This window comes from Anastrepha ludens, chromosome 3, assembly GCF_028408465.1.
Source record: "Anastrepha ludens isolate Willacy chromosome 3, idAnaLude1.1, whole genome shotgun sequence".
Taxonomy (NCBI): domain Eukaryota; kingdom Metazoa; phylum Arthropoda; class Insecta; order Diptera; family Tephritidae; genus Anastrepha; species Anastrepha ludens.
The window spans coordinates 128201188-128224814 of record NC_071499.1 but is presented as its reverse complement, the minus strand read 5'-3'; the positions used below and the strand labels follow the sequence as shown (position 1 = coordinate 128224814).

The window sequence follows — 23627 nt, the reverse complement described above, 5'->3', positions numbered from 1 at the left end:
TCTGATTGATGACTGTATCGAATATTTACAAAATAAAAGGCATTTTTCAGTATTAGACTTGAAAAGCGGTTTCCATCAGGTGCATATGGCCCCTGAATCCATACCATTAACTTCTTTTGTGACTCCAAATGGACAGTTTGAATTTCTGAAAATGCCATTCGGACTGAAGAATGCACCTGCGGTATTCCAACGATTTATCAATCATGTCTTTCGAGATATGGTTGATAATAGGAAAATTATTATTTATATGGACGATATTATTATCGCTACCGAAACATTTGACGAACATGTAGACCTGCTGAAGACCGTATTAACCAGACTTACCTTGCGCGCACTAAAACTCAATCTGGAAAAGTGTAAATTTGGATATGACGAAATCGAATATCTGGGGTACTCAGTAACCAGGACAGGAATACTGCCGAACAACTCCCATATTAAGAGTATACAAAATTTCCCTATACCTACTAACTCAAAACAACTGCAGTCATGCATAGGTCTGTTTTCTTATTTCCGCCGATTTGTACCTTCCTTTTCCCAGATAGCCAAACCTTTGCAGAACTTGCTTAAGAGAGACGCGCGATTCGAGTTTGATCAGGAGTGTATTGACGCATTTAACGAGTTAAAATTTAGGCTGACGCGGAGCCCAGTTTTGGCCATATATAGTCCCAAAAGGGAAACCGAATTGCATTGTGATGCAAGCAGCATAGGTTTTGGAGCAGTGCTATTGCAGCGGCAGGACGATGAAAGGTTTCACCCAATATCATATTTCTCCAAAACAGCAACAAGTGCAGAATCAAAATACCACAGTTTTGAGCTGGAGACGCTAGCAATCATATATGCATTGAGACGGTTTAGGACTTACTTAGAGGGTATTCCCTTCACAATAGTAACTGATTGCAACTCACTAACCTTAACTCTTGATAGGAGGCAGCTTAATCCCAGAATAGCTAGGTGGGCCCTTGAATTAGAGAACTTTAATTATAAAATAAGACATAAGCGAGGTGCTGCGATGGGCCACGTCGATGCATTAAGCAGGAGACAGATAGGTTTAATCATAGATGTGGATGATATCCAATTCCAAATACAAGTCGCACAAGAGCGAGATAACCATGTTAAGACTATACGAGACCGTTTGGAACGCGAAAATGTCACTGACTATGATCTAATGGACGGGGTTGTTTACAAAAGAAATCAAGACGGGAAGATGGCCCTATACGTACCTCATGAGATGGAGTCTAATGTCATACGCGTGATACATGAAAAAATGGGTCATTTAGCAACTGAAAAGACACATGAGAAGCTAAAATTGTACTACTGGTTTCCCAATATGAGATTAAAAGTGGAAAGGTTTGTAAGAAATTGTCTGAAGTGCATAATGTATGCCACACCCCCACAGAATAAGGAAAGAACTTTGTATCCCATCTCCAAAACTGCTTTGCCATTTGATACGATCCACTTGGATCATTTTGGACCATTACCATCGATTAGATCTAAACGTAAACACATTTTAGTTGTTGTTGATGGTTTCACAAAATTCGTAAAACTTTATCCGTGTAATACAACAAGCGCTAAGGAAGTTATTAATGCTCTTGACAAGTACTTTAGTTATTATAGTAGACCAAGGAGAATTGTGACTGACCGAGGAACCTGTTTCACCTCTTTAGAATTTAGTTCATTTTTAACGAAACGAAATGTAAGTCATATAAAAGTCGCGGTAGCTTCTCCACAGGCAAATGGTCAGGTAGAAAGAGTAAATAGAGTTCTAAAGACGATGCTGGGTAAACTGACGGATGAAATTAAGCATGACGACTGGGTTAGTAAATTACTTGAGGTGGAATATGCCATGAATAACTCAATTCACAGTACCTGTAGGGATACTCCCAGTCGACTCTTGTTTGGCGTGGAACAAAGGGGAGTAATAGTGGATGAGTTTACCGAATACTTTCAGGATATGTTGTGTCCTGATTACGAACGAGATCTTACCCAGATACGAGACAGAGCATCTAAGGCTATTACAGCTAGGCAGGAGTATGACGTTAAGCGGGCTTCAAAGGGTAGCCCTAGTACCCAGTACATCCCAGGTGATTATGTGGTCATAAGGAATGTAGACACCACGGCTGGTAGTAACAAGAAATTTATACCCCGATATCGAGGTCCTTATGTCATTCACAAAAGTTTAGGAAACGACAGGTATGTTGTCCGCGACATTGGCGGTTGTCAGCTCACCCAGCTTCCGTATGATGGGGTTATCGAGGCTCACCGCATAAAAAGGTGGGTTCAGCAACCCGATGAATGCATAGAGTTGGAAAGTGATCCCTTAGGAGATTATTCTGAGTTTGATGAACCGCGAATGATCGAGGGCGATCACTTATCAGGTTTGGCCGAGTTGTAAAACCCTTAAGGTCGCCTATTGATGGAATGTATGTTAATGTAAGTGTAGGCATAGTATAAGATACACCCAATAATGTAAACGTAGAGTAATGCTAAGAAGAGATGTAGTATTAAGTAAAATAAGGCAACCCTAAATGACAAATGGAAGAAAGAATAAAATGGAAGTCACTTCCGCTTGGATCGTAAAAATAGCCAGTCGTTTTATTTCTATCAGAATTTAATCGTGAGCCATCCGGCTTTAAAATATCTGGAAGTACCCTCTATTTACAATATATATATATATATATATATATATATATATATATATATGTATATACTAGCTTTAACCCGCGGCAGCGCTCGCGTAGCAGTAGTTTTGAGGGATTTAGGATATGTATATAAAAGAATTACAAACAATAAATTCATAGAAAATAATTTTTTATTAATAACCATAATATTACAATACCCGGCATTCGTTGCTATGCCTCGTTGAATAAAATCAAAACAACCAATCAGAAAAATATCAAGCAAAATTATTTTTATTGATTTTCTATCTCAAACCGTTTATGAACTTTACATTTGGGTCATAGTTGAACAACTTATGCGGATAATGAAGTCTAGAGTGTGCTCTAAATAGTGGAAAATAGGAAAGACTTAGATTTTTTAGATTAAATTTAAGCAAAAATTCGATTATTAGTAACGAATGAGAGGGGTGGCGCGGCCTGGGGGCTGTGGGAAGGGAGTTCCATCATAAAAACATGCCTATAACCTTCATTGGGTGAAACTATTTTACGTCATTTGGTGTTGTCGTTTTGTAGTGATGCGCGGACAACGTACAGACATTCACCTTTATAGTATAGATTATTTTAAAATAAGGCTGTAGACTGTAAGACTTTTTAGTATTTTAAAATATATCACTATTGGAAGCTATAAAATTCGAAACCGATTATTGTTTATATAATGTAAACTTAAATGTAACAATTTCCAACATAATAATAGTAAATTTAACTACACACTTGTGCATTTAAAGTTTTAAAATAAATTGAGTCAAAAATAGTTTAAAAAATTGTTCCCAACGAATACATTTTAGATATTATTATGCTAAGAAACATTAAAGTAAAAAAATCTAAAAAAAAGCATACATATTTATTATTAATAAAATTTATTATATTATTTGTAATTCACCATTTCTTTCATTTCGCCTGTTAATTTTAATTCCCTTCTTCTTTCAAATAAATTCCATACGCTTTTTAGTCATAGACAAAATACTAAACACTCCTGAAACAAAAATTCAACTGAATTATCGATCATCTAACACAAAATCATTATTTATGAAGTAATGTCGCTATTTTGACTTTACTCGATTGCCAGTTCATGAGAATCGCCACTAGTGTGCATATGTATGTACCAGCAACGAGTAGCAAATAGTGGGTACGAAAGCTGTTTTTTGTGGGTGAGAGCTCTGCTAGAGAAAGCAAGGCCAGTCTACGCAAAAAACTACATAAAGCGCAATTTTTCGCCACATTGAAATATTTTATACTTTTATGGCTTTGTGTGCCAATAGCCCGTTGAAGGTCGCTCCTTAGTCTTATGAGTTTCGTAGAGTGGTGTAACAACTCGGTTATCAGCCTTTGCCTGTAGGTATAGTAAACTAATTAATTATCAATAACCTGATACAGACAGTCAGTAAGATCCTTCGCACCCCAGACCTCTTATCGCTTGTCACTTTTAAAGGGGGCACTTGGAAATTGGGATTTTCGTAAATGTGATTACTTTAAGTTTCCACTTATCAGTCTTAATTCCATAAAGTTTTAACGCAGTGGGGATATGATCCATATAAATCGAGACTTATTATTTCCGATAAACTAAAATGGGTAATATTTTTCAAGGGTTTCCAACAGCAAAACGACCGTGGAATGTACATAATATGGAAGTCGAAATAAAAATAGAATTTTTTTTTAAATTAGAGAAAGTGGTGTCGCATCAGATGCAGGAAGTTAACAAGTGCTTATGTATTGAGTGCCTACTCTACTACTTGGAAAGTTATTGCAGCCAGAGTGATCGCCCAGACTACTACTTGCGAATAGTTAGGGTATATCCTGGCATATTTTTCCATTTGATGTGATATACAACGCAGCAAAACTTCTCAAAACTGTTCTCTTTCAAAACCTTTTTTATCAAAAACATGCACATTGGCGTGATGAAAGACTTATGGACTCGGATTCAACGGCGGGAGCCTTGTTACTCTGTTTATGAGCTTTAGTATCCACACGGAAAGACTTGCTATAGTCTAAAACGCAACTGTCTGGACGAATTTAATCTAGAGGAGTTGACTCAAATTCTGTGTACATGGGGAACCTCAATAATGAAACTTACAGCCTTCGCAGAATGATACAATTTTCGTCAGAAGTATGAGTCGGCCTTTTCAGTATTCAAGAGAAAGATACTACGGGAGATATATGGACCTTTGCTCATTTGCGACGTCGAATATCGCAAAAGATGGGTCAATGACCTGTATAAGCTTTACCGGGACGAAGACATGCTGAATAAAGCATCATCGGCTGCCTTTCGTACGAATGGATACAAACATGCCAGCCCAGACTGTATTCGATCCCGTACCTGTTGGTGGTAGCAGAGGAATGAAGGCCTTCCTTAAGTTGGAAAGTTCAAGTTGAGAAAGATTTGGCTTCACTTGGTGTGTTCAACGTCCATCAGTCAGCGCGAGGAGGAAACGACTGCCGAGATTTATTGAACTCAGCCAAAATCGCTTAGGCGATTATCGCGTGGATCCAGAAGAAGAACAATATATGTGTGATAATAATAGACTTGCGCATATACCCTTGAAATGTGTTTGGCGAGCTTTTCCTTTAATTTGTGATGTATGTCTTGATATTGTCGCAAAATTGGATAGACTGGCAGAAACGCGCTCGGAGATTTACATACTGATTTTCATGTTCACAGCGGTAATAGAGTCTAGCACCTACTGTCGATATATGTACATACATATCAGGCACTCGACACACGATTCTCAGCTTGTAGTTTCCAAAAGGAAATTATTTGACTTTCCGACTCGATGGAACTTAGCTCAATCATTTTAAAAAGAGTTGGCTTTTTATAAATATTTCAATTCGAATACCCGCACTACTGCCTAAAAATAAGCGCAAAGCATTAAAATTCCTCAAACATCTTAAATCCCATCCTAAATATTATACTTAAATTTTCAACAAACACTATCAAAATTTAACTAAAAGCCACACAACCATCCCATTTAAGCCAATTTAATCCACCCAAAGCCCTAACGAATGTTCTCGAAATGACGTAGAATGCATGCTTGACAGTGTTTCCACTTCTGCTTCCACTTTACACGAATACGAGAGGAAAACTGTCATAGCTATGCACAAACACATGAACGTGCACCGTTTGACTCATTGTGAGATGGAAAAATTTTCATTTAGCCAAACACAAGAAAGCGCATGAAGACGATGCAACACAACTGATGACGGCCTATGACAGGGAAACGTAAAACCGAGTGGAAAATTTTTGCACAGAATTCGCAACGTCGAGGCATTAGAGATGTGAAGTTAGAGAGAGAGAGAGAGAGTAGAAGTGCGCACTCTTTTACGTGAGGACGGGAGAGTGAGAGTCAGCTGATTGCTTGCCTGTAGTAGTGGCTCACTAGCTGGCCAACTGTCGTGGCAGAGTGCGGTAATGTAAGAATTTTGTGTTTACTCTATAGTTATGTATCTTTGCGATACACGAATGTGCGCAAGTACATACACTACGCGACAAAACTATAGCCCATCAACATTTGAGCCAGTTTTGACTTTTTTTGCTGCATGTTCCTATTTGCTTTTGCGTAATCCTCCACTTGTTCCACCTTTAAGTGAGTTTAATACAGTCTGGGGCTCTATCCAACTAGATTTTTCATCTCTATTTTTTAGGTTTTTCTATCATATTCGATAATTATTCTATTTTTCGTTGTAATTAGTCTGTAAAAAATTGGTTCGTAGACTAAATAATATTACCCGTATAATAATAAATAAATAAAAGTATAGCCGATTGTCTAAGATAAAAAGCATGTACATCCAATTTTAGAATGTTGTACAATACAAAAATTAGAAAAATTCCACATTTTTTTCACCATAATTCTATCTATGGCTTTTAATTAGAATTTCTGGAAAGATTTTTGGTATACAATTGCATAACTTATTGAATTCTAAGGGGTGGCGCAAAATTTAACTATCAAAAATTTATAATTTTTTCATTGGGGTCGTATGTCAATCATATTTGAAACTTGTGAACTAGTCAACTGCAGCATACAAGCAGTCAAGCAATGGAGCGCGTAAAAATAAAGATTTCCATCACTCAAAATTTTCTTTTTATTTAGTAAAAAAGTTTTTCAAAACAAAATTGGATGAGTAATTTAGCGCCACCTTGTAGTGCAATAAAGTGCATGTTTGAAGTTGCTAAAGAGTTCCGTTGATTTTTTATTACCTGTTTTCCTTGACGGTGTTGCTCATATAAAAAATGTGCATTTGTTTACTGTTAATGTGCCATCATTTGTCGCACACTGTACTCAGCAAACAGGCACAGGCAAGCAGATGGTGGTGGCGGTCGGAACTGATGTGGGCCTGCTGGTTGTTCGTTGCTTTGTTGGTCTGGCCGAGCAAGCCCAAGTATTGGCTCTCGCCGCAGCGTTCCTTCTCGAATGACACATGGCGCTCTCTTTTCGCGCTCCAGTGAGCGCACTTCGGCTGCAACATTTTCTTTATAGTTCCACTAGCATTTCGTTAGCCACTTCAGTATTGCTCTACCTGTCGAACTAAATACATCACATAGAACGTTAAGCGAAACGTATGTAAGCAAGAAAACAAGTAGTTAAATCAACTAAGGCAATAATGTGTCACGCATACACGCCCACTCTAGAGCCGACTTAACGCGTAGTTAATAACTTTGGATATATGTATGTATGTAATACGTTCAGTAACGCGATTCCATGTTCGTGGATGCGCGTTCGTATATGCAAAGCGTGAACGTTTTATGGGTTTTACGCCGCCACTGTGCGCGGCGCGGGTGCACTGCCGTGACCACCGCTGCTCCACACCACTTCAACGCGCTAACCGGTGCTGTTGCGGCGCAAAAGAAAAGCACAACATTCACATGAATGACGCGTTGAAAACACAAAAAAGGTAACAGCAACAACAATTTATTGTAAAATAGCCGGTTGTCGGTCAGTCGTACGCTAGCTGGGCCTGGTTGGCTGTCGTGGTGTGCGGTGGGTGGTGAGCGGCAGCGCAACGCGACGCGTAACTCGACACTGCTGGTTTATTATTCTTATTTTTTCTGTGTGCCCGACTCGCGTTTCGTTTTTCGCTCGAAACGTGCGCGTGAAATGTAAATAAGAATCATCATCATATCGAGCTTAGTTGATTTTTTTTGTGTAGATTTTTCCTCGTTGAACTTTTTTCTGTTGTGCGGATTGTAAAACGCGCGCGCCCTTAATTTTAGTGAGCGACTTTATTTTTTTTTTTAATATCGCGAGGCGTGAATTTGTCGGACTACTGATAACATTTTCATACAAATCTGTGCGTATTTATCCAAATGATTTGCGTGTATGTGGAAATTTAGAAAGTGGGCAAAATAAAAGAGGACAAATATTGTCTACAAATAAATTCACAAAATCTACAAGAAAAAAAATGAAATTTAATAAAATAAAAACTGCCAATTGTCCGTCTGTGTTATGCAATAAATTAGTGAAAGAAAAATTGCCCATATTTTTGTTAATTTGATGCAATAAAATTGATATATCATTTGGTATTCGTGAAAAAAAGCTAAGCTATATTAAATCCACAAAAAATGAAAGCAAAATAAGCCGTAAAGTGAAATAATGAGTGCAATAATACAATATTAAATAGTTGAATAACCGGAAAAGGTAGAGGCCAAGAAAAAAGAAAAGTTGTGAAAATTTGCCCCTTCGCTTGTTGTTGTCTTTGTTTGCTTAGTTGGTGCTCTGCCAAATGTATGAATTATAATTTTTGTATTTTTTATTACTATGATTTTTTACTTGTTTGTGGCGATAATTGATAAATTAGAACGTAGCAAAGGTAAAGGTTGTAGTGAAGATGTCTAACTTGGACGAATAATTGTTTATACAAATGCGATCAAAGTGGCGCCGCAGTGCAAACTTTTGAATGTTGAAAAGTCATGAAAAAACGTGAAAAGAAACTGATGGAAAACAAAAGTTTTAGAAAATTCGAGATAAATAAAAAACTAAAAAGCAAATAAGTGCTGGTTTGCATGGAAATAATTCACATAAAAATGTAATGAAGCCAAATAACAAAGCAATAGCAAAATACTTAAAAAGCGAAAGATTATAAAAAATAGCGTTTGCAGAGCGGGCTAATTTTCACAAAAATATTAATAACAAAAATAGTGAAAAATAAGCAATAAATTAAAGCAAAGTATTTTTCAAAGAACAAAAAATATAAATATTTGTTTGGAGAATACTTCAAAAATTGCTGAGAAAGTGAAAAAGTTATTAAAAAAAAGTTTTAAGAAATTACTTTTACCGGAACAGAGCAAACTGCAAGCTTTTATTTCGACGTTTAATCGTCGTTCAATAGTAATTATCCTCATACAAATAGTTCCAAACAGTTTTCTGACTAGTTTTCAATGCCTGGACAATTAAATAAATGCGCACAAATGCCGATCCGACTCAAAGACTTCCACAATTTTATCCACTTTTTCGACATTGGCCTACCAGAGTGTGCCTCATCTGCGACGCCCATATTACCAGATTGGTATTTTTTCCAAGGATGAGGAGGCTTAAAATGCCTAATGCAGCATCAAGGCTGCCGTCGCAGCAATGGTATGCCTGGAGAGTAAAACATTCCCTCCCCCTCGTTTGGAGCCGCTCTCGCATTACTTCAAAGTGGCGTTCCATCTTTCTTATTCCACCGAGCGTTTTGTCTTAGACAAGCAATCTGGCTAACCTATCTTCTGCATTACAAGGTCTATGCTTGTGTGCCTGCGTACAGGTCCAGATTGGAATCAACATTCTGCTGTTGCATTCGATGATACTGGGTTGAATCCATAAACAGCTTAAATTTTGTTTTGGCAAAACTTTCCTTTACTACCACGATATATTTGAATGGGGGGCGGAGGGGGAGGAGGCGTGGTACCTCCCACCCCGCCCATTAGAAAGAGCAAGGTCACACCATTATAACTGTGAAAGTCCCAACCTCCTAGTGTCCCTATACAACCCCCAGGAGAAGTTTAAAAATTAGGTTTTTTCCGACCGCATTTGCAGTTTGTACTGAAATACAGTTGAAGAGAAGAGTATACAGCAGTCGTCAACCCAGCAAGCATTTAACTTAGGTTTTATATTTCATAGCACTTATGAAAACGTTGTTTTATCGTAAAAATTATGAGTGCCGATGGCGAAAATTTAGATTGTCCGATTTTGCATTATTTCACTATTTATACATTTTTTTTGTAAAAATATTTGTTTTTGTTATAAACATGTATATTTGAAATCAAAAAAGCGCCGCAAGTGAAAATTTGGACTAAAAATCGCGCGATTTTTATTCCAAATTTTCAGTATTTGTAAAAATATTTGTTTTTGTAATATATATGTATGTATATTTGAAATTAAAAAAGCGCCGCAGGCGAAAATTTGGAATAAAAATCGCGCGATTTTTATTCCAAATTTTCAGTATTTGGAAAATTATTTGTTTTTGTAATATTATGTATATTTGAAACTAAAAAAGCGCCCCTATAAATAATAAAAGAATTGTTCGCTTTTGGTTGACTGGGTTTTTCTTATTTCGCTTTGTTCTTCTCTCTCTCATCGTTCGTTTGACAGTTCGCTCCTCAAATTTATTATGCACGGTATTACAAACGGTTAGAAGAACATTTGTAATAATAGAATTTTAATAGAATTCGGACTATTATTTAGTAAAAATAGCTTTAAACCGAATCTTAATGTAATAAAGAATGTTTATAAGTGATTTTGTTACTTTTCTGTGTTTGTATTTATGTGAAATAAGCGTCTGTAATAGGGCATTTTTTTAAGCTTATGCAAAAAAGCTGCATTTTTAACGTTAAATATTGCTATTAATTCTTAATTTTAATTTATAAAAAGTAATATAAATCAAAAGGCTAATATAGTGACTACATTTGCGTGTTATAATTTTTAAATTCGGTCCACGCACTTAGACATTATAAGCAAATATATCGTGGTAGAAAAGGAAAGCACAGCCTTTGTTTTTGCCACTTACGCCTACTGCTGGAATCGAAAAATGTATTCAATTTTATTTTTTATTAATTTTGAAACGCTGCGAACCTCCACTGGCTGCACCAAATACATTATTATATTTTCAAAGAAACACATTTTTTTAAGCGTAATATCACCTTTAAATGGCCTTAGGTTAAGAACCGATGCAATGTTTGATATGGGGCTCACTAAAGAATCTACCGGGAAGCGTTCAAAACCTTTTACTTCACCCAATATTTTTAGTTTTGAAGCGCATCCAGCCGATAAATTCATTTAATTAAATATATAGCACTAAACTGATTGAAAATAGCAGTATTTCCTGTACAAGGTGGCGCAAAATTAAGCATCATATTGGAAGATTTACAATTTTTGCAAATGACGTCATACGTCAAACATATTTGACTAGACAGTTAGGCAATGCAGCGCGCTTTATAAAGATCAATCACTCAAAATATTTTTTTTTTATTCAAAAACAAAGTTATTAAAAAAAATATGATAATCACTTTTGTGCCACCTTGTAAAATTCGCAACTTTATAAATATCAGCACTTTAGAAAATGTGTAGGTGTATGTGTATGCTTCTGGTTTTCCACACGCCTTTTATACATTTTCCCCATTTTTTATTATTAATTTTTATACATTACTTAAATTTGCATCTTATTTTTTACTTTATTTCCGCTGTTTGCTGCTCTGCTCCCAAATTTTTGCTCACATGAAAAGCGTGACAATTTTAAATTAAAATTTCGGTAAAATAGCCAGAAAAAAATATTCAAATCAACCCAATAATTTTTTTGGCGTGGGAAAATATTTTCTATTATAATTTTTTACCAAAAATAAAAACAAATGAAAATAAAAATACCTCAATGCTTAGGTCATTGAGGTAAATTTTAATTAATTCACTGCAAAACTATTTCGGTTAAAGTGCCGTGAAATTTAAAAACAAAAAACTGGAAAAAATGGAATTCATCTCAAAAGCTGCTGCAAAAACCTGTTGGTACGAATGACAAAGAAATTATAGTGAGAGATTTTATTAATCGAATAGAGAAAAATACTTTTATTGTACTGAAAACCAGTTTGACGAAGTTGCCAAACTAAAAACCTCTTTATTATTCATTCTCAGTTACTTTACAAATTGATTTGCTATTTTTCTAATAAGAATAATTATTTTTTCTTCATCGCGTGTTTGTGAGCTTCATCAACTGCCGGTTATTGTAGCAGAAAAATCTCTACCAACAAAATGTGGTAATTAAATTAACCAAATAGTATCGAAAGCAAAGTCGATACAACTCGGTCGGACGGCTTGGAAGGCGTTTGGTTGTCTGTTTATAATGAATTCACACGAATTATTAATTAATACCTTTTAGATATTATCTCAAGTCACTCTTCACATGATTTCCTAACACATTGAAAAACTAATAAATAGTAAATAAAATAATGTAGCAAAAGTAATCAATAAAAAGGAATTAAAAAATTAACTGCTATAAATAAACTTGCGATTGCAGTAGCAAAATGGGAAATTTTCCATATAATGCCCCATGAATTTCAAAAAGTGAAAACCTCACCTGGCGCGGGGTTATAGTTTTTAAGTTTGTTGATTTCAAAATTTGTAAAATTGACCAAGAATTCTCCTATTTTGGTTATTTCAACAGAAGTGCTATCAGACATCTTATAAATAAACAATTTTAGAAGATAATATATGAATAAAAATACAAAATTTTCCAGTTTATTTCTATATTATATACGTCTAGATATATATATATATATATATATATATATAGGTATATCTATGGATATATATATATATTATATATTTATAGACATACATATATACAGGTATCCCTCGTATAACGCGATAGTTACGTTCCAGAAGAATTGCGCGTTATGTAATTCCGCGTTATCTAAAACATAGTTTTCATATAAATTTGGGGGTTATGTTCCAATAGGTTTTTTTTTAAATCAAATACATACAAAATAACAGATGCACATATATTTCAACTCAATACTAAAGTTCAGACTTTCTTATACAATTAAAAACACAAGATATGAATAATAATATTGTACATATGTATGTACATACATATTTCAAAATTCAAAAAACAAAATTTAAATAATTATGTGCACATTAAACAATTTAAAAACAAACTAAAACAAATTAAAGGTTTATTAAAAACTTTATTGTTATTCTTCAAACTTCTTATGGTAATTCATCTATTTCACTGTCTTTAAAGATCTTTGCACGTGGGCGTTTTGGGGGAGCAATAGCTTCATCAGAAGATATTTCTTCAACATAGTTTTCGCTATTGGATAAGAAACTAGTTGTGGGACCTTGTGGTTCTTCTACTGGTTTTATAATTGCAAAATCTGTTATCAGTTTTTGGTGGGTGGTTTTTTAAGCTCCTTTTCTGGTATACTCACACATGTTGTGAAGGCAAAAAAGGGTAATTCCCGGTTTACATTAAAAATACATTACATATTATATATATGTAGTACGCAAATTAGTGTTACCAGATTTTATAATATAATTATGTATTTTCCCCTTCTCGTTATATAAGCCTAAATTTCGCGTTGTACTGAAACCTAATTTTTCCAAATCGCGTTATATCGAAACCGCGTTGTATAAGACCGCGTTATACAAGGGATACCTGTATGTATATTAATGGTTGATTTTTAGTAAGGTATGTTTGATTGTATGCATTTGAGTTTACGGATTTGTATTTGGTGGGTGTATTTCGATTTGTACTCAAACAAAAAAAAAAGTTATTTATTAATATTTCATACATATATATGTTTTATTTGAAAAAATATCAAATATTAATATTTGATATATATATATATATATTTATACATATATTTTATTTAAATCAAAAATATGTCATTAATATTTCATATGGTGAACGATATGAAGTGTTACCAACTTCACACTGCTTGTATCTGTAAAACAGCTCTTGACATCAACGTCAAAATTGTTCTAATGGCAGTTCAATATACAGGTATTGTTTATAAGCCATCAAAAGCATTTGCGTCTGAGTTTTGTTGATTATTTTTATTTCTGTGATGGAATTCAAACGTAATATTGTGATTGCGTTATATTTGGCTGGAAAATCACAACCAGCCATTGTTCGTGAGCTCAGTCACCTCAAAGTGAATAAAATGTTTGTGTATCCCACTATAAAACGTTACAATGGTACTGGTAGCATTGCAAAACGCTATGGAGGTGGACCTAAAAAACCGCAACAACGCCAGAAATGGTTCGGGAAGTGAACTCTCGACTTGAACGAAATCCACGTCGAAGTGGAAGAAAAATGGCCAAAGAACTGAGAATATCGCAAGACAGCATTCGACGCATATTGAAAAATGAGCTCAAGGTCAAGGCTTACAAGTTCCAAAAAGCACACGATCTTTCACCCCAGCAAAAAAAAGTTCGGTGCAAAAGAGCAGAGGAGTTGTTGCGCTTGCTCGAGTGTGGCGAATTTTCTAACATTGTGTTTTCTGATGAAAAAAATATCCCATTGAGCAGTTCATAAAGCACTCAAAACGATCTACGTATGACCACTCGAAGAAATTTCCCATCGCAAGTAATGGTTTAAGCGGCAGTGACCGCTGATGGACGCTCTGCAATAGTTTTTATCGAGCCTGGTGTCGAAGTGAATGCGGCCTGTTGGCGGCCTACTCATTAACTTCTTGTCGTAAATCCCCAGTGTAAATTGAACCTTCTTGTAGCCAAAATCTTTGTTGCTTCTGCTAAGTACATCGGCGATGGACCTTTTTCATTCCTTTCTTTGCATTTTTTAGCCTCCCTCCCTCTCCCCTCTCTCTCTTTCCCTCTCCCCCTCTCACGCACACACAAGGCCCTCGTCATGCTTTGTTGATTGTTTTTCTTGTTCTTATGTCGAAATTTTGTTTTTGTGTTAAATTTGCCAGCTGCGCCGGGTGTTCAATGTCAGCCCAAACGAGCAATAACAATTTAGCGTAGCAGCAGCCGCTTTACTTCGCAGGCATTGAAGGCAAAGGCAAAAGGCAACTCCTTAAAGAAGAAAAAGAAGCAAGTAAAAAAAAACCTATTTAACATTCGCAGCAGCAGCAACAGCTGAATGTAGTGCGCGCCGCCTATTCGTTTTGTTGTTTGGAGTTCTGCAAAGCCACTACTCAAAAGGATATTAGAAAGCAGCGAGCACAGCACCAAAACAGTTAGGCAATGGAGTCGTAGCATTATAATAACAACAACAACAATAGTGCGTGAAGCAACAACCTCTTTTTCTAATCACCAACAATTCTGTTACCGAAATGCTGCGTGAGCAAGGCCAGGATTCTTGTGTTAGTCATAATTTGTTGCTGCTTCGTTTACTACGCATTTAACCACCGCCGCTGCCAGCGTCGGTGAACGTACATATGTACGAGTATATGCGCTTACAAGTATGTGACGTTGCAAACTTTCGAGTGTCCTGCCCTTTGTCCTTAGCTTTTTGTTGTTTTTCTTAAACAAACTCACAGAGTCACTCACTGAGTGCAGCAGCAGTTGTTGGCTCTCTTTATTGCGTCTTGCTTTTTGTCCTTGCCAGCTTATTTTTACTACGCAGTTGGCTTTTCTTATTCTCTCTCATCGCGTTCGTTAGTGCCCCTTGTGCCACCCGTCTTGCTGGCCTTCATTGGTCCTGCGTTGTCTTAAAAAAGACGTCAGCTATAAAGACATTTACGCCTTCCTACTCCAATTGTTGTGAGTTGCATTAGTTACGAAGATTTTTAACTCTGCCAGTGTTTGCAGTGCCCTACCAGTCTTACTTGCCGCAGCCTGAACACAGCGGGATATAAGCGCCTTGTTCCTCGCTTTTATTTGTGTGCGCGCATAGGCACGTCCTTCCACTTATTGTGCGAGGATACGTCATTCGTTGGCCACTTGTTTGTTTTCTCTGTTGTTATCTGAGTACTTTGCCGTTTCTACTTTTCGCATTATTGCTTTTTCCGAGGCGCTATGAATCACACGAGTCTACCAAAATACGCATTTCGAATTCTTCGAGAATTTCCATGAATGACTCATGCCTTGTGATAAGCAAGTTAGAAATATTCTGTACTTCTTTTTTGCTCAAATTCATAAATCAATCAAATCACTTTTATGAATTGGTGCTGAGCCCCTTATCTCTCTGTGTTTTGGTAACAACACTTCATTGCAGGTTACCTAACGATGGTTAGGGAATTTTAATGGGAATCGGCGCAAACTTTCTTCGCTGGGTATTTATTCGACACTTTTCTCTGATTTGTGGTGCACGTCCTGAATTCGTCCTACAAATGGAGGAACATGTAGTTTAAATGCCGCCTGCGAATGATAGATGTCTTTGAGAACACCCTTTTATGTTAACTTATCCTACGTTAACTCCTTCATCCCTAAATGTTATATTTTCAAATTCGTAACTTTTTCTTCAAATCGAATCTCTAACGTGAGACCCTCAAGTTTTAACCTCCTAACTCCAGAAACTCTCTTCTAACTCCGATTGGTTCATAAATTTTTGAGAAGTATTGCAATACCTCGATCTTTCAGTATTTGACTTATCATTTCATAAATCAGCATAGGAAAAACGGCAGATTCCGAATTCAGTCTGAGCCCCACTGGGCTTTGGCGAGGGAATATATCTGTAAATTGTCGCCTTGTCTGGAATAGTATAAAAAAGCCTTTGGTAACGTAGGCACGTTTCTCGCTAGATGACTAGTAAGTATGCCAGCTTTTGTCCCTTCGAGCAATCAATCAACCGGACAGAGACAACTTTTCCTCCAATTCCCATGGCAACTGGTTCTACGTGCCGGAATGACTCTTGTTTTTCTCGACCAAGGGCTGCCGCCCCAGTAAACTAGCCCTGTCTGGTGCGCTCAACCTAACAAACAACTTCTCCTTTAAAATACCGTCTATTCAAAGCATCGTAAAAGGAATTGATAATCTTATCTGAGGCACTGCAAAATATGTGAAGAGTTTAACTCTTGGAAAGATTTGGCTTAAAAGACTCATTTGCATAGCAAACTACTCTCACAGATGCAACTCTTGTTTAAAAGGCGCTACAATGCCAAGGCAGAAATGTCCGATAGGGCGTCCAACTTCTCTTTTCCCCATAAAGGTTGTCTGCCGCGTCTCGCACATGCGTCGCTCACGCTGTTCAGCGAGCACAGAATATGTAATTGTAGTAAAGCGACTGTGATTGCATCCTAAAAAGCATCACTGGGGATGTGTGTGTCTTTCATTTCACTTTTTGGACTCATTTCATATTGAAAAAATGCATTCTGCTGTCAGTAGTTCTATTTTAAATCTATTCAATCTATGAAATGTCCGTTTAGTTTCCAAGCCTTTCAGTATCGTCTGCTTAACCACATTTTTCCCATTTTTTATAATTTTTTGGTTGTGGTAAGCACTAAATGTCTGTTTCATCCCATCCACTTGCAGGCAAAAAGCATTTCTTCTTCTTTGCTAGTGCAATAGCCGATTTTCGCCACGTTTAATGAAACTTGACGGTCGTTTCCCCTTCGTGGCATAATTGTTGTTAATTCGGAATCTCAACTGAAATCTCCACTAGTGGGTCTTCCCAATGCAGAAGAAAGTGCTCAGTAATATTTTCCTCTGCTTGAAGCTATCCACGAACTCTGATATTAATTGGTAAGAGTTCTAAGGCTCTGAAAGCATTTTGATTATCCAAAATATCTGTTACTAAGACTGTTCAAAGTTCACGTATTTTTTGGAGTTTATATCCATTGTGAATGGCTGACATTATTCTTCTAAGGTGCATGGGTATATTGTTTTATTTATTTATTTATTATTATCATAGATGAGATCCCACGCAAGTCAATGTATTCTCACAGCATCAGCAGGTACCGCATCCAATACTCTCTGGCCTAATGAATTTGTAAATGTTCCGTCGTTTGGGATATTCGCATAGAGGTTCGGACCACTCCAGGGGCCGGCCGCCTAATGAAATGTTGTTGATGGTCTTTTGCCAGCTTATAGAAAGGTGATACCTGAGCGGTGTAATTCCGTAGCTTGCAGAATCTTTTGGAATATCAGACTAAAAACGTAGTTTAGGTATCTCAAAAAAAAAAAAAAATAATAATAACAAAAACTCAACCTCAATATCATTCTTGCAACGGAAGCTTTCCATCAACAGAGTGACGCGCTTATTCTTCCGCCTCAAATTTACCCTTTATAATCTCACAACTTAAATTTGTAAATAGATAAACAAATCATACTCATTGGCATACAAGCACACAGACAGAGAAATCTATAATTCAAATGAAATGAAAATGCGCAAAACTAAAAGCGTAAACAAATCGATTGCCAATCAAATAAATTCATAAAAGCCAGTTAAATAAACCAAGAGAAAATAAAATTTAAAAAGTTAGTGTTTGGATGCGCTAAAAACAGTGAATCAAGTGAAAAGTGTATTAAAGAATGAATGAACTATGGAATGAGTGAGTGAACGAATGAGTGAGTCAATAAATAATTTAGTCAAAGTGAGAATTCGACGTGTGTATGCAGGCAAATTGGACAGAGAAATTGGGTGAAGTGGAAGCAAAGGCATTTTTAGGGAATTGGTTATGGGATTGCATACGTATTGGTTATTATTTGCGCAGTTGCGGTTAGTGTTTGGTTAGAGTTGTGCTCTAAATGCAAAGTAGATCTGAGCAGAGGAAAAGCGATATGTTTTGTGTAGTGAATAGAAAACGGTAAAAGAACAATGAAAACATATTGTTTGGTGAAGGATCTCAGGTGTGGTGCCCATAATGCTAAGCTGAGTAATGAGTCAGGCTTTCGGCAGCTCCGACAGCTCCACTAACTTGGCAAAGGATATGTCGAAAAATCAGATAGCCTTGAGAGCCTTAGAGTTCTACTCTTGGGAAATTATAACGGAGCTTGTGGACAACTACAAAACTCTTGATTTGATGATAGATTTCATAGCAAGTTTCGACAGCTGAATAAAGATTTGACTCTATCGCGAAATGTGAGATGTTAGGGGGGGTGCCTACTTTCAGCTGCACATTCACCGGAAACTCAGAACATAGCTAAGTAAAAGATTTGTCGCCCAGTGATAAAACTCAAATGAACGAAATGGTAAACTAAGAGACCATGCATCTTCTGTGTGAGGAATCTCAGAATGACTGTTGAAACTCACATTGGGGTAGATCCCCAGAGCGTAGTAGACCAGAGCGTCATCCAATGTGGCATCAAAGAACTGCCCGTATCAAGTTAATGCGCGAAGTTTCGGATTGTCAATGACATAATTTTTATACACTTAGAAGAGTGTCAGAATTACGGATTGCGTGCACCACCCAATGGTCTGATGAATGATGGATTTAATGAATAGCAGCACTCCGTGCTCCACTTGAATAGCTGAGTACACTGTTGTGGAACAGACCAAAAAAAAAATAAAAAAATTCTTAGAAAACATTTGCTTTTTAATCATGCTTTTGTTTTTATACGCGGTTGCACAGAGATGGCAGAACTCGTCAATTTAAGTCACAGCTACAATTTTATAATTTTTTGTTTGCAAGGCAAAAGTGTTGCTGCTCGACGGCGTGACTCATTGCATTTGAATGCAAAAGGCCGATATGAACATCGCAGAAATTTACTTAAAATTGCACCAACAACAACAAACAGCATTAAAATATTAGCGCAATGCGCTTTTCAATTAAAACACAACCTGTAGGCGGCTAAATTGTACAGTTAATGAGTCAGTTGGCTTGTGGGCGTGTATTCAGGTAGGTAGGGCGGCGTAGCTGCGGCTGCTGCTGCTGTCGACGTTGCCGGTAAATGCGTAGTTAGAAATGTAATTAATGTGTAGATGCGAATAGGAATGTAGGAAGGTAGGTGGAGGGTTTTGTGGGAAAATAAAAAGAAAAAGTGAATTAAAGTTTAACTAATCGTAGCTTTGTTTATAACAGCACATCAGCCGAATGTCAATAGTAATTTTTTTCGGTTTGAATAAAAATCTCTTTAATGATGTCAAACTAACTGAATACAGGGTGGTCCAGCTAGCGTTTGAAATTTAATTCTGTTGTAAATAAATGACGCATGCATATTTTTTAATGCAATTTTGTTTTAGTGGGCTCGAGTAATTCTTGTTATTAAATATGGATACACATTTTTCAATTGGCGGGTTTCGCCACTCATCTCACTAATGCCAATTTGGATTTCATGCATCTTTCAACTCTTTAATCGTCTCTGGATGGTTGCCATAACATTAACCTTAACAGCGCCCAATAAAAACGTTTCTAGACGGTTAATTGGAGGATTTTAAATTGTATATGTTTCAAGGTAGCTCCGCTCCGATGCTTCCCCTCTCGTTAGCCCCAACCATGCCTCCCACGTGGACTGGATACCTCGATGCCGGTGTTATAGCAGCATAAACATTCCCCATCAAGGATGATAGATACCAGGTTTGCTCGTTAGGTATGGTGCAAAAAACCTTTTTTGTTTCACTAAGCTAAAGCTAAATTTTGTGAAATACAAAACGAATGACGTCAGCATATCTGTCAAATTCGCTCAGAGCCGAATAACGGTCTGTTAGGTAGTACACCTCGAAAAATCGTTTCACCATGATTCCCCACGGATACGGAGAATGGTGTTGGAGTGACAAGCCCTTGGTCGGATATAAATTCGTGTCATTCAGGTAACGTAGGAACGATTGTCGTGAGATACCTTGTCGTCTTCAGCTATGGTTGCTCAGGTTACCAGGGTGTACCACGTGGAGAGGTGGCGATGAGAGTAGGAATTGAGGTTATAGAATGCTTATAGCTACTTGCTCAGATTTCTAAAACCCCCTTACACCCCCATAAACGGCATTTACGCAAAAAATATGGAGGAATATATTTTTTTCGTTTTTTTCTTGCCACAAATAATTTTGTGTAATTACCTATTTGTCTTCATAACAAAGCTACCAAATAAGAAGTAAAAGTATACACAGTCACATACATCCATAGTTACATCATATATGTATATACATGAAAGTATGGGCATATCTTTTTCTTCATCACCATATTTTACGCCACTACTAGCAAAGGAACTTGTTTTGCTATTATTGTTATTTCTTTGGTTTGCTTCGCTTCATCGCATAATTTGGTGGTATTTTTTTGTTCTGTTTATTTTTTCATTAACTCACATGTCAATCTGCTTAAGCATCACTTCAAAAATAAATCAAATTAAGTTGTCAATTTGCTATACTCAACAACAACAATAACAAATAATGGTGGGGAAACAAAAATGTAACAACAAAAACACTCATAAAATATAAGTTTTCATAATAGCGAAGCTAGTCATAGATACGCTTTTACATTCATTCATACATTTACATTCCAAATCTACTGAGAGTCAAGTAGGGGTGTTGTAATATGCGCAACCTCGCGAAGAGAACCAAAAAGAGAGTGTGAAAATAGCGAAGTTTTATGAACAAAAATTAAAAGTTAGGTTAAGTAAATGCAAGTAAAGATGATGAAATAGAAAAGAAAATAGAAAGAGAAAAGTTGTTTGTAAAGAAAAAAATTAACCAAAGCTCTAAATTTCCGTCAACTAACCGCTGATTGCATCGAATTCACTGAGAGCCGAGTGCGAGTATATGAAATAATGAAAGAACCAAGGTTGTGCCCATCAGGGAGTTTGTGAAGTCACATCGGTGCAGTTGCATTAAAGAGATGCGACAAGAATACAATAAGAAGAAGAAATTATATAAACAACACACGAATAAATTGCACAAATCACTCACGCAGCGATTCTCTCAATTACGCTGAGAGCAAAGTAGCGGTACCACGATCGGCGCCACCTTATTATTCTCTCCATCGTGGGTATATGCTCAACCTTCTGTCTTCTCTCAGCTAGTCACTTTCTAGACTTGTTTTAACTAGTGGCATACTGGCTCGAAAAGTACAATTTGTGAACCAGGAATTGTATCACTGGTTCGAAGTTTCCCTACATATTTTTACGCAATTCGTTAACACAAGTCAAAAAGCCTACAATCAATATTGTTTGATATATTTTAAGGCAGAAGTAGACGATATTACCAAGGAATTATGGTTTTATTAAAAAATCTTATTTTTGACTTGAATATTCAATAGCTTTTTCGAGGCGAATTTCGGTAACTACATATACATACATACTTTGTCTTACCCATGATTTTTTTTAAGCAGTCTGTCTTACAACTGATGCGCACTTCTATTGGAGATCTTCATTTTTCTTGTCATTTAATTTTCGTTTTTCGTTTTTTTTTTTGTCAGCTCACTTAGGGGAGTTGCTTCGCTTTGGGATTTTCGTTGATTGCTGCGTCATAATAAATTGTGGCTGCCGGAAATTTTCGTTGGCTCATTATTCATAAAAAGCAAGCCTAACACAGTGCGTTGAAAGGAGGAAGCGAATGAGAATGCGAAAGAAAGCAGAAAGTGGGAAGTGGTAAACACTAAAATAAACAGAAGAAAAATTATTGAAGCGCTAAGTTACACTTCACAAAATTTGACAGCAAGGGGAAAAGAGTGGGAAAAGTTAAAAAAAAGTGAGAGAAGGAAGCAACTTCATTGAAATGAATTATAAATAAAAATAATTTCGTATAAATATATAAGTAGAGGCATATCTCAAACTCAGCGTTATTTCGCTAGCGAGTTAATAATTTTGTGATCACAATCAATAACCGCTTGAGTTACTTTATGAAAGATTTGAGTCATATCTTTACCTTGTTCTACCAAGAAAGGTCTGTTTTTTATATAAAGTTTTTTATAATATACATAAATTAGTTTTTTGTATTTAATTTTTTTTAAGTACTGTACAGATTAGACAAAACTGTTTTGTTTTATATTTAAAAACATATATATGTATATTTGAAAAACATTTGTTTGCCCTTTTTTTTTAATTTCAAATAATGTTTTTTCCCACCTTTTTTTATTTAAGGTTTTTTTTTTTTTTTTTTTTTTTTTTTTTTTAATAATAATCTACAGTACAAAGTACTATACAGATTAGACAAAAATGTAAAGAAAAGCAAGTCAAGTTTGGCAACTAAAATATATTATATGCAATCAATATAAGCACGATTATAGGCAACTAAATTCAAAATTTTTTGATTTTTTCAAATTCACTGAGAGCCGGTTAACGGCCTGATATTGGCCACAGCACGCAATAGTATGATTAATTTTGCGCCACCTTGTATGTGTGAACGCTTATATATATAATTGGCGCGTACACCCTTTTTGGGTGTTTGGCCGAGCTCCTCCTCCTATTAGTGGTATGCGTCTTGATGTGGTTCCACAAATGGAGGGACCTACAGTTTCAAGCCGACTCCGAACGGCAGATATTTTTATGAGGAGCTTTTTCATGGCAGAAATACATTCGGAGATTTGCCATTGCCTGCCGAGGGGCGACCGCTATTAGAAAAATGTTTTTATTAATTTTGGTTTCACCGAGATTCGAACCAACGTTCTCTCTGTGAATTCCGAATGGTAATCACGCACCAACCCATTCGACTACGGCGGCCGCGTGAACGCTTACTAATTAGAAATTACTCATTAATTGGAAGCGCAGCCTAACGTTATCGAATTTTTATCGATATTATTGGCGCACTTGAGTGAACTTTCCTCTACATTGTTTTCTAATAATAATAATTTTTAATAAGTCGACTTTCGTAGCTCGAGTATTCAGTCTGTATTCAGTTTAACTGTGCCATTTGCTATATCTTTTAACTTTGTTTGACTTTTCCGCGTCTTATTTTTGTCACGCCCAAATTCACAGCACATTTTATTATTATCTATTCACTTCTTTTTCATGAATTTCAAATTCCTACTCAGTTTTTAGAGAGCTTTGTCGCCATGACTTCACGTACGCACAGCGCTCGCAGCATGCAATAGCTTCCAGCTCACTTCTGACATTATTTATTTTTTATATATTTTTTACCGCATTCTTTATTCCTACAATCCACTGCCAATTTGGCATGCGTCTATCTGAGGTGTTGCTGAAGTTGCACACAGCTATCGAGAAT

General features: G+C 36.4%; 2 protein-coding genes across 3 annotated transcripts in view; both read left to right on the top strand.

Annotated features, from left to right (window-relative positions):
* The first annotated feature begins 1009 nt into the window (after window positions 1–1009).
* On the top strand, window positions 1010–2392 carry LOC128857732 (uncharacterized protein K02A2.6-like). Its single transcript, XM_054093475.1, has one exon. The coding sequence runs from the start codon at window positions 1010–1012 to the stop codon at window positions 2390–2392; it is 1383 nt and encodes a 460-aa protein (XP_053949450.1).
* Window positions 2393–7187: 4795 nt separating this feature from the next.
* LOC128859193 (serine-rich adhesin for platelets) overlaps window positions 7188–23627 on the top strand; it is a 128121-nt gene continuing 111681 nt past the window's right edge. The window contains exon 1 of one of the 2 annotated variants that reach the window (XM_054095974.1): window positions 7188–7333. The gene's annotated coding sequence lies outside the window, so the exon portion shown is untranslated. Of the gene's footprint in view, window positions 7338–23627 lie in introns of both variants that reach the window. The other variant, XM_054095973.1, reaches the window with a different exon arrangement.